This window comes from Danio aesculapii, chromosome 5 (genome assembly GCF_903798145.1).
Source record: "Danio aesculapii chromosome 5, fDanAes4.1, whole genome shotgun sequence".
Taxonomy (NCBI): Eukaryota; Metazoa; Chordata; class Actinopteri; order Cypriniformes; family Danionidae; genus Danio; species Danio aesculapii.
This window is the reverse complement of record NC_079439.1, coordinates 70,369,755-70,382,371: the sequence shown is the minus strand read 5'-3', so window position 1 is coordinate 70,382,371 and position 12,617 is coordinate 70,369,755. Positions and strand designations below refer to the sequence as shown.

The window sequence follows — 12,617 nt, the reverse complement described above, 5'->3', positions numbered from 1 at the left end:
ACAAGATCTTAAAGTATGCCGTTGTATGCCTTATTTAAAATACAAAAAATATACCACTGAGCTGCGGAGACCAAGTGTTGAGCTGCTACTCCGCCATTACCGTCACGTGACTCCCCGACTGTGTTACATGGTTATCAGTAATCTAATCATTTGCCTTAATCTGAATAATAATCTGACAACAATAAGATTAAGGTGTTTACACGAGTTAAATGTTCCTCACATAATCCCGTCTTACATGTTATAGTACATAGATCAATTAACGTCATTGCGTCACAACGCTATCCATGTTTCCTCCAGAGTTTCATGTCATTTCAGGTGTTCAATTTTTTTTTTTCGACTTTAACTGCAATTTCACTTTCATTCAGGAACATTTCATTCATGCCCCATGACAAACAGGTATTTGATGCGAGCATTAAGTAAAGACTGGTGGAATTTGATACCGCACGTTGAATGGAAAGAAAAAAACTCAGCATTTTGCGACGCAGGTGTCTGTGGTCCTTTAAGGTAATCAAAAAAAACTGTTATAATGTGGTCTAGACTCTTAATCAGAGTATTGTCTAATTCATATTAAAATCGGAGCATTGGGTGTCCATGTACGTACATGATGTCGCAAGCTTTCAGAGACAGTGCATTCCTCTGCCTTTAAGCAAAGTCCCTTTAAGGCAAGTCATTTCACTCGGCGGCCATCTTTGAAACACTTCTCGGGCAGTATGCTCGGGTATTCTGTCTGAATGGGGAAACATCAAATTCTCCAAAACGACTTGCCAATGTTACGATTACATTTCAATTATGAATAACCAATTAAATTATACAACAACTGTCTATTTAGTTTCATTTCTAAATGTTCGCATCACACAAAATCTGCAGAAACTCATGTATGGTCCAAGCCCCTTCCCCAGAGAATTGTCATTCTATAGTGATTGCTGATTGGCTTCTATACTAGAAGGCGGGCTTTATTCATCATATAGTGTTTGCTGATTGGCCTGTACAAGAAGGCGTGGCTTCATGCGCCATATTGACAGTTACACTTTCCCATTCAAAAGTATACGAGTGACACATCTTGTAATTCTTTGCTTTTTAAATTGATTCCATGCCCTCAAATGTGTCATTAAGTTGACGTATTTCCCCCTTACACGCAACTTTTGTAAAGCATCTGTCCGGTACTGTGTCAGAACCCTTGCTTGTAAAATACGCTCTAGAACGCTTAGTTTAAGCAAATTTGATGAACGTGATCATGCATGTTGCTCTTGCTCACCGAATGTGCTGTACTGCTTGCGTCCGTTCCCTAAGCAACAAGAACAAACGCCTGACATCTCCTGTCCGTATTCCTGAGTTGTTTAGAATTGAATGTTTAGAGATGGTGTGACAATGCGTACCTATGTGTGCCTTTGATGCAGCCCTTGATGCTTCTTACATCCTTGTCGCAGCACCGGTGACACCGAAATTCATTTGCTGATTCGGTTTGTTACATACTGGTTACAAAAGTACCGGTGCTATAATGGCACCGGGTTTCGGTACCCAACCCTAGTTATAAGCACATGTACAATAAGGGATTTTCAAAGCCTAATAGTCCTGGATGAAACTGGATGAAGTCGAGTTAATAAAGCATTTATTACCATTAAAGTAACTATTATCATATGCCTGAATAATAAGATATATAAACGTCATTTATTTACTCATTTTGAATGATCTTAAAAAACCCAATTATTCTTAAATAACTGCTTTATAATAATGCAATACTTCATTTAGCAATGAAAATCAATCATTACCAAAGTATAAAAACACATGGCTTATAAGTCAAGAATACAGCATTTGTAGCTGTATTTATAAACTGCTTACTGAATCTATAAATGTAGAGTTAATGCTTAACAAATAATGAATTAACTATTTGCCAATGCTTCATGATTCATAGTGTGTAATTAAAATGTTTCCCACTTTTTTTTGGGGTAAAATAGGCAAATTTTACAGCTCCACTAGAGGGTAAACAAGTAACTTTGACCCTTTTTGAATCCATTCAGCCGATCTCCGGGTCTGTCAGGAGCAGTTTTTAGCTTAGCTTAGCATAGATCATTGAATCGGATTAGACCATTAGCATTTCATTCAAAAAGGTAAAAACATTTTTTCCAGGCTGATATGGCTAGGAATGCTCCTATATACTACTACTATATGCCATTATGGCCAAATAATCAGTGAACTTTGCTGCCATACTATGTAAAAATGATTGGCGGTTCATTCTGCTGTGGCGAACCTGATAATTATCAGGAAACTAAGCCAAAAAGAAAATAAATAAATTAATGATATACCTGAATTGGATGAACTAAAATGGCCATAGTGTTTGAAACAAAGGCAAGAGTAATGGCGGTTCCTTTCACTGTGGAAATAAGCTGTATAAGAGTGATTAAGTGAGTCAGATTGATAATAGTGTCATACCCGAGCAGCGCTGTGTGGTGATCCTCCTTTGCTGAGTAAAAGATTGACCACATCTAGATGTTATGATGGACAGCCACATGCAGCGGCGTGAGTCCAACCTGCAGAGGAGAATTCCTCCTAAATCACTGTCCTCAATTAATACATCATAAATGAAAATACAAGAATAAAACAATGGTACTGTAAAAGCGATTAGTTAATTTACTTCGAAAAAGTGAGTAAACTGTTGCCTTAAAAGCAACAAGTTGATTTTACCTTCAAAAAGTCAGTAAAGCCATTGACTTAACTTTTATATTATGTACATAGTTTGTTTACTTAATATTTATAAGGCAACAAGTCTACTCTCTTTTTTTAAAGTAATTCAACTAATCGACTCAACTCAGTCAACTTAGACTCAATCACTCGACTCAGTCAACTTAGGTGTCTGAATTTCATTCGGTTCACACTCGTGATTAAATCTGAATCATACTTTTTCCGGCAGCGTTTGGTTTGCTCTCTCTCCAGAAGCAGAACTGCCACGTCCACCTTTCCGTATTTGGCTTGCAACATGAAGAGGAGTGAAGCCTTTCTGCAGGACACCAAAGAGAGAGACTGTCAGTAACACAAGCAGAACTAATACCACTGCTCTTTGGTTAGCGCTCAGGCTTGTGACCGTATCAATTTTTCTACTTGTGATTAATTGCTTAATCTTTTATCCTAATATATCCGCTATTATCATGTTACTGATCGAAGCTGCAAAAAAGGTTACTTCAATAGGCATAATAACTAAAAATACTGATACACAAAAAAACTTGCTGACTTAAATTTGTTTGTTGAATCAATAACCAAAAGAGATCATTGAAAAGAAATGGCTGACTTTCTCCTCAACCGCAAAACAATTATTCATAGTTTAACATTACATGAAGTTATGCATCTTTCTGAGAATATGTTTGGCAACCTTTTATTTTTGTTGTGGTTAATTTGTTATTGTTATGTATATGTATATATATATGTGTGTATTTATGTGTATATCAATTGTGTGCATGTGTATCTATACATATCTATCTATCTATCTATCTATCTATCTATCTATCTATCTATCTATCTATCTATCTATCTATCTATCTATAGATCTAGATAGATAGATAGATAGATAGACAGACAGACAGACAGACAGACAGACAGACAGACAGACAGACAGACAGACAGACAGACAGATAGATAGATAGATAGATAGATAGATAGATAGATAGATAGATAGATAGATAGATAGATAGATACAGTAGATAGATAGATAGACAGACAGACAGACAGACAGACAGACAGACAGACAGACAGACAGACAGACAGACAGACAGACAGACAGACAGATAGATAGATAGATAGATAGACAGATAGATAGATAGATAGATAGATAGATAGATAGATAGATAGATAGATAGATAGATACAGTAGATAGATAGATAGATAGATAGACAGACAGACAGACAGACAGACAGACAGACAGACAGACAGACAGACAGACAGACAGACAGACAGACAGACAGACAGATAGATAGATAGATAGATAGATAGATAGATAGATAGATAGATAGATAGATAGATAGATAGATAGATAGATACAGTAGATAGATAGATAGATAGATAGATAGATAGATAGACAGACAGACAGACAGACAGACAGACAGACAGACAGACAGACAGACAGACAGACAGACAGACAGACAGACAGACAGACAGACAGACAGACAGACAGACAGACAGACAGACAGATAGATAGATAGATAGATAGATAGATAGATAGATAGATAGATAGATAGATAGATAGATAGATAGATAGACAGACAGATAACGATTATATATATATGTTTAGATACACACACACAAAAAAAAATATTATCAGGACATACTGGGAAATTTCCTTGCTATGTGAAACATCATTTGGGAAATGTTTAAAAATTCAACAAACAAAAAATCAAAGGGGGCCGAATAATTCGACTTAATATAAACATACACACAGTTGAAGTCAGAATTATTCGTCCCCCTTTTTTGGATTTTTTAAATATTTTCCAAATGCTGTTTCACAGAGCAAGGCAATTTTCACAGTACGTCTGATAATATTTTTCTTCTGGAGAAAGTCTTATTTCTTTTATTTTGGCAAGAGTAAAATTAGATTTTAATTTTTTTTATATCTATTTTAAGGTCAATATTATTAGCCCCTTTAAGCTATATTTTTTTCGATAGTCAACAGAACAAACCATCATTATACAATAACTTGCCTATTTACACTAACCTGCCTAGTTAACCTAATTAACCTAGTTAAGCCTTTTCAAGTGTCTTGAAAACATGTAGTAAAATATATTTACTGTCATCATGGCAAAAGTAAAATAAATCAGTTATTAGAAATGAGTTATTAAAACTATTATGATAAAAAATGTGTTGAAGAATCTTCTCTCCGTTTAAACAGAAATGGGGGAAAAAATAAACAGGAGGCTTACATGTATATATATATATATAGTAGTTTATGCATGTGCATAATCACAATATATTGAATATCGGCATGTGTACCTTGGTCATTTTGGTGAGCTGGGCATTCATGTCCAGGAGGATGCTGGCAGTTTGTGTGTGCCCCTCGCGGGCCGCGATGTGCAGCGGTTGTGTGTCCTGCTGTGGTGGTGGAGTTGGAGTTGGCCTTATGCTCCAGCAGCAGCTTCACCATCTCGTTGTGGCCCATGCGGGCGGCACAGTGTAGCGGCGTCTGGTCATCCTGAGGTAAACGTTGAGATCAGTCATTGAACAAAGTGTGTGTATATTTTCACAGTATTTCCTATAATATTTTTTCTTCTGGAGAAAGTCTATTTGTTTTATTTTGGCTGAAGTAAAAGCAGTTTTTAATTTTTTTAAAACCATTTTAAGATTAATATCATTAGCCCCCTTCAGCCATTTTTTTTTCAATAGGCTACAGAACAAAACCATCGTACACAATTACTTGCCTAATTCACCTAGATAAGCCTTTAAATGTCACTTTAAGCTGAATACTAGTATCTTGAGAAATATCTAGTAATATATTATGCACTGTCATTGTGCCAAAGACAAAATAAATCAGTTATTAGAAATCAGTCTATTATGTTTAGAAATGTATAAAATATATAAAAAATTTAAACGTAACAGGGGGCTAATAATTCTGACTAACCCTCCTTAATTGTGTCTTTAAATAAAGTGTGACTAATATATTATACCTTGGCTTTGGCATCAACCGGAGCTGCATTTTGCAATAGGAATTCAGCAACTTCACAGTGTCCAGCTCGAGATGCCATATGCAGTGGGGTTTCCACTTTCTACAAACACACAAGCATGCACGTAAATGATCACAGCAAAAACACATCTTCACATGCAGGGCTGTATTTGAACAATCTAAATGGTGTAAAGAGCATGGCGCAGGTTCACTTATGGCATGTCTGAATCCACTTTTGACATTTTAAGGATGGGAAAAACATGCGGTGCACCCAGCGCATAGGCTCAAATGGTTGTTGTTATTCTCTTAATGAGTTATGGGTGTGTTTTGAGTGTAATGTGCATTAAACCAATCAGAGTCTCATCTCCCATTCCCTTAAGAGTGAGTTGTGGTTGCCAACAGATCATCTCCAGAATGAGCAAAATTCACCCAAAGCATCCTGAACTGAAGATTGAAGTGATTTTTTACATTTACATCGTCTTTCACATTTTAAAGAGGAGCTATTATGCAAAAATCTGTTTTATAAGGGGTTTAAACACAGTCGTGTGGCAACAGTATGTGAAAATACCCATAGTAAATATTTATTAATTGTATTATCTTTTTTAATCAAACTTGACAAAAACTGCAGAAACACTTTGATTGATGTATTCCCTTTTGTATGTGTCATCAGATGAGGAAAGCCCCGCCCATTAGTGACAATCTCTCCCTCATTAGCATAGAACGATAGTCTTGTTTTTGAATCTGCCACTATGCTGACACATAGGCATTCGTAGCTCCGCCCTCTTTTGAAAAGAGCACAATCTCATTTGAATTTAAAGTGACAGTCACCAAAACGCGCACAATTGCCATCAAAGCCTAAAATAGCAGTTTCAAAGAGTATTAAACATTATTTATGTGGTATTTTGAGCTGAAACTTTACATACAGTACACACTCTAGCGACACCAAATACTTCTAAAAAGGGGCATAAAAGGGTCCCCTTTAAAACTTTTCATATTTAACAATATTTGTCTGCTGCTGCACATCCCTGTGTGTGTAATAAGCAATGTGTACGCAAGTTGTGGACCCGCCTGTCACTAACATAACAAAAATAACACTGTGCTATTGACTTTAGACCTTCTTTTAGTTAGTCAATTGTGTGGTCTATTTCATTCACATCAAAATAGAAATGCGGCAACAATGCACCATAACCATTTTCAGGTGTTGTCACAAATGAGTGCAAATGCATCTGCTGTTTAAACAATGTGGTGCAGGTCAGGATGTGAAAATCAGTGTTGGGTAAGTTACTTTAAAAAGTTATATATTAAAAGTTACTGACTACTACTGGAAAATTGTAATCTGATAACATTCCTAATTACTTAATGTAAAAGTAATCTGATTACTAATCACTTTACTTTAAAGTTACTTTCAAAACATATAAAATATACCTATAAAAATACAAAATAGACTGCAGCTCTTTCAGCACTTTAATATTCACTGAAAATCATTACAATGGGTTGATCACAACAGCTTGACATATTCAAAACACTTAAAGAGTTCAGCCAAAACTTACAATTCTCTCATCATTCACTTGCACAAAAGAAGACATTTAGAAGAAAACTTAATACCTGTGACCATTGACATCCATAGTATAAAAAAGCACTGCAATGTTTATGTGTTCTGTGTTTGTCTGAGGTAATTAGTCTACATAAATGTGCATATGTGCAAGTATGAAGCTGATCAGTCAGTTCTTGTCACGTGACTCAGGGTTTTTAACTGGGTGTGCCTGGGAAATGCGAGCAAGCGCAATATGCACTTCCAATATGCATGTGCGCAAAAGACAAAATATGTGACAGGCCCCATAAGCAGCTACGCTTCCCTTCACATTCAGAAGATACCTTCACTCCCAATCCTGCACAAAAAACTCAATTTAGCCTGTTTAGGTTTAGTTTTGCCGCTGTGTTTTTGGACGCCGCTGTTCTCCTTAGTGACAAGTATTGTCATAGAATGCTTTCTGTTTTAGTTCTTAAACAAGTTGCTGGTTGAGTCAAAAGCAGTCGAAAGTTCTTTAGAGACTGGACATAGACTGTAGTTCATAGTAATACTTTAGTTTTTATGCTCAATGAAATCAAGGTAATGTCTGTATTTCCAGTTGAAAAAGCAGCCACTCTTGGTAGCAACCATTTCAGCTGGCGTTCTCCAGCAATTTAAAAGCGCATGCTCATTAACTGATGATGCAAAGGAAAACGTGATTTAAAAGAAGTTGTTTTTTCTTCCAAAAACTATTTTTGTAATGTAAGTAGCGCAATTACACTGACTTTAGTAACAGTAATCAAATTACACAATTTTAAAATGTTATTCGATGCATTACTGTGTTCCTCATAAATGTAGTTAAAATACAGTAACGACCAACTCTGGTGAAAATGATACCAGCAGCAGGCTGAAACAAGCAAAAACACTAGCAGAAAAAAAATTTATTCAACAGGTGGATTTTCATGCTCCTTATTTAGCTATACTTCAGCGTGTAGCTTGAACTGCTGAGCGCTGATATATTCAACTCACCACATTTGAGGCATTTGGCGAAGCTCCTTTTTGCATCAGTATCTTGACTATATTCAGATGACCCATAAAGGAGGACACATGCAGCGGGGTCAAGCCTGACTGTTGGACATCAAACAATGACTCAGGTAAGACCTCTGAATGCATCACTAGAAAACTGTATTTATTAATTGACTATAAGGACATGTTATTTATATTAATATTATTGTTTGGCCCACCTCGGTTACAGCTTCCAGGGATGCAGAATGCTTTAATAGCAGGTCCATAACACGCATGTGGTTCTTCTTACAGGCAATGTGGAGCGGCGTGAATCCATTCTAGGCACATCATGAGTGAAGAAATATTTACATGTACAGTTAAAGTCAAAATTATTACTCTGAAAGTTTTATTCCTTTTAAATATTTCCCAAGTGATGTTTAACAGAGAAAGGAAACTTATGCAGTATTTGCGATAATATTTTTTCTTCTAGGAAAAATCTTATTTGGCTGGAATAAAAGCAGTTTTTAATTTTTAGAAACTATTTTAAGGTCAATATTATAAGACCCCTGCAGAAATATATTGTATATAAATATAATAAGGTAATAGTAAATATAATTGTCTACAGCAGTGTTTCCCAACCCTGTTCCTGAAGGCACGCCAACAATACACATTTTCAACCTTATCTTAATCAAACACACCTCAATAAACTCTCAGGGTTATTCAATTAGTTTGTCATGGGGGGCGGTTCATGAAAAGCATCCCAGTCAAGAGATATGACTTGCAATACGAGTGATGACACAACAGCATATAAGAGCCCATATGTTGTATTTTTGCTCTTTAAGACACCTACGCTGGCTTTTTCTACATTAAAATGTTAATATATTGTATTTTGAAATGAAATAATATCAGTGCATTTTACAATAGACTTTTTTTTTTGCAAACATTGGTAGTAGGCTTCTTCTACATTCAGACACATTCATATGTTGTGTTTTAAACTGCATAACAATTAGGGATGCATCGGTTATAGATTTTGGTTGTACGATTATACAGTCTGAAGAATAATCCTAGTTTTCACAGTTATCACGTTATAATTCAAGCTTTATATTAGGTAAGTAGCTATTTAGATTAACTGCTGTTGCCATCTGCGTTCATGCATACATAATCATTTCAATAATAATTCGTCTAACATATCTTTTGTTTACATTGCACTGAAAGGCACGCACGACTCTCGCCGTGAGATGTTTTCTTCTGTGTGCGCCTGGAAAGCCGCAAGCGTGTGTTGCTCCGCTTGTGCGTGCATATTGTCATATATTCTCACATTAGAAATAACAAACTTGCAAGCGGAAAAGACATGATATGGGAACGGCCGCGGCTATAGTTAATCCGGTGTACATACGTATTAGCCTCGGTGTGCAAGCTTGGAACTTTAAACTAGCGCACAGTTGGCAACTTGGCATAACTTTGTTTAATTGCAGCAGTTTCATTCCGTGCAACAGAAATGCGGCTTAGAGAAGACTTTGCGATTAATTGACTGTGACGAATTAAAGCGCAGTTAATAGTCGGCAAATAACGATATCAGTGCATTGTACAAAAGGCCTTTTCTACAAACACATCCAAATGTTTTGGGCTGCTCGCGCCACTTCGCTTTATGGTGACTCACGCTCTGGCAGCATTCAACTGCAGCTTGTGCTGTATTGAACAGACCAGGCCCGTGCACAGACCCTTACAGGAGCAGGTGCTCAACGCGAACGCAAAATGAAGAGTGGGTGGGGGAGGGGGGTGAGTGGTTAGTTGGGGATAGGTGATCGCAAAGTGAAGAAAGGGGGGGGTATGTGGGGGTGCAATTGCAAAGAGGAAAACGGGGGGGTGGGGGGGTTTAGGGGAGAAGGAACCCCCCTGTGCACAGCCTGGAACAGACGCACATCACTTCATCTTCATAACTTTAGCAACCGTTTTTTCGACTGGTCACACTGTTTGGACGGCCGGAACAAATTGCCTCAGGGGCCAGGTTCGGCCCGCAGGCCACCAATCGAATAGCCCTGCTTTAAGAAGAGACTTCAAAACCTGAGGTAAATGGGTCAGATAAGGAAGACATCCAAAATATGTTCTGTTGGTGTGGCTCCAGGAACAGGGCTGGGAAAAGTGCAACTGTAAGAACACCATGGTAAATATTATCAGATGCATTAATTGTGTCGTGTGCGCTTTCTGGAGGTGCACTGACCAGAGCGCGGGTGTTTGGTTTGGCTCCTTTATCCAGGAGCACCTTGGCCACGCGGTGATGCCCGCAGTGAGCCGCCACATGCAGAGGTGTCAGGTGGTCCAGTGTGATGTCATCGATCTCTGCGTTGTACTGTAAGAGCTGTCGGATACAGTCCAAGTGATCGCCCTGGGCTGCCATGTGGATCGGCGACAGGCCATTCTGTGCGGTGAACATATGAGGACATTTAGAGCTGCCAGTGACATTTGCTTTAGAAAAAAAAAATCACACCAATCAAACAGGGTCTTGTTCAATGCCGATTTTCATGTACAGTGCATTTCTTTAGCTTAGCTTTTCTGATATTTAAAGTAAGGTTATCGGCTAAATTTGAACTGCCTTTAAGATTTACATATATTTAGATCAGACAGTGTAAACATAAACTGTAGTAATAAGTTGCAGGTTAGATTTCTGTTGTAATACCAATTAACTGAATGTGTTTAAAAACACAGTATAATGACATTTATATACAGTCATTGGCCACTTTATTAGGTACACATGCCCATCTGCTCGTTCATGCAAATTTTTAATCAGCCAATTGCATATCAGCAACTCAATGCATTTCGGCATGTAGACCTGGTCAAGAGTCTACTGGAATTTTCACGCACAGCCATCTCTAGGGTTTACAGAGAATGGTCCGAAAAAGAGAAAATATCCAGTGAGCGGCAGTTCTGTGGGCGCAAATGCCTTGTTGATTCCAGAGGTCAGGGGAGAATGTCCAGACTGGTTTGAGCTGATAGAAAGGCAACAGTAACTCAAATAACCACTCGTTACAACTGAGGCCTACAGAAAAGCATCTTCTGCATATCTCAGACAATGACAATGAATTCACTGTACTCAAATGGCCTCCATAGCCACCACAACTCAATCCAATAGAGCACCTTTGGGATGTGGTGCAACGGGAGATTCACATCATGGATGTGCAGCTGACAAATCTGCAGCAACTGCGTGATGCTATCATGTCAATATGAACCAAAATCTCTGAGGAATAAGAAGGATTAAAGCAGTTCTGAAAGCAAAATGGGGTCCAACCTGGTACTAGTAAGGTGTACCTAATAAAGTGGCCAGTGAGTGTAGTTATATTCAACCAATAGATTATTTTATTGTCTTATATGTTAACTAATTGAATATTGCTTACTAATTAAGTGTAAGTTTGAATTGATAATCTCAAATACAGAAAATGGGTTTATTGGAACCTAATTAGAATAAAAATATAAGCATCATCTTTTGATACGATGTACTTTTAGAGAAAAATGATGTCCATATATGTGGACTCGTGGTCCGAATTTACAGAAAACACTATTTTCCTGAATGTTTTTAATGCATATATAAAATAGAATTTTTTTATAACTTGCTTTGACTTTCAGAGAGTAAAAACATTTTTTTTTTCCCATTTTGGTCAGTTAAAAATAATGTTTGGGACATTTCATGCTGCAAAACAGTTGCAGGAGGACACTGTATGTCTGTAACAAAATATAAAACATTCAAAGTATTTTAAATAGCCACTTAAGAGCTAAAATTTGCTGTCCACGTATGTGGCCACTCAAGCCCTAGGAGCTTATGCACATTTAAAATTGAATTTGATGTCTTTTGGGTTAAATAGAGAACTTAGCTGCTTTCTGTGCATGTGTCACAGAGAATGTGTGAATACAATTTTGCATTATCTCATTTTTTATATTTTGGACATGACAGACAAATACAAATGACAGTGTTATGTCAAAACAGCCATCGTGGTGAATATTTACATAAAGAGAGTCGTTACGCATTAAGTAAACATCAACAGTTCAAGAAAGAATGTGTGTATCATTATATTGGATCTGTGCATTCGCACTAAAAGTGATCGCAGCTTTTAAGGTCTGTGAACACCAGAGAGATTTTTGCTCGCAATTATAGCAAATGTTTAACTAGGGGTGGGCGATATGACCTAAAATTAATATCACGGTATTTTTCATCTTTTGAACGGTGACGGTATAATATCACGGTATTACTTTCAATAGCAAAATAATATACATCTCAAGGAAGAATGGACAAAAGAAAGTCTCACTTCTATCACTCTTTAAAAGTTTTGGTTTGGGTCATTGTAAATGCTCAGTCTCGTTATGAGCTGATCTTCATTTCTCTGTGTTGGTGGAATAAAGCAGGCGAGTCAGCCGCACCAATTTATGAGCAGACAGAGCAGGATTCTCATGATGACCACCGGCGCAATA

At 37.2% G+C, this 12,617-nt stretch overlaps 1 protein-coding gene across 1 annotated transcript in view; it reads right to left on the bottom strand.

Moving 5' to 3' along the window:
- ank1a (ankyrin 1, erythrocytic a) overlaps positions 1–12,617 on the bottom strand; it is a 316,581-nt gene that overhangs the window by 165,906 nt on the left and 138,058 nt on the right. Inside the window, exons 10-13 of the mRNA XM_056457171.1 lie at positions 10,378–10,575; positions 8,396–8,494; positions 8,181–8,279; positions 5,646–5,744 (exon numbers count right to left, since the gene is read on the bottom strand). Coding sequence (XP_056313146.1) covers positions 5,646–5,744; positions 8,181–8,279; positions 8,396–8,494; positions 10,378–10,575 — 495 coding nt within the window. The remainder of the gene's footprint in view (positions 1–5,645; positions 5,745–8,180; positions 8,280–8,395; positions 8,495–10,377; positions 10,576–12,617) is intronic.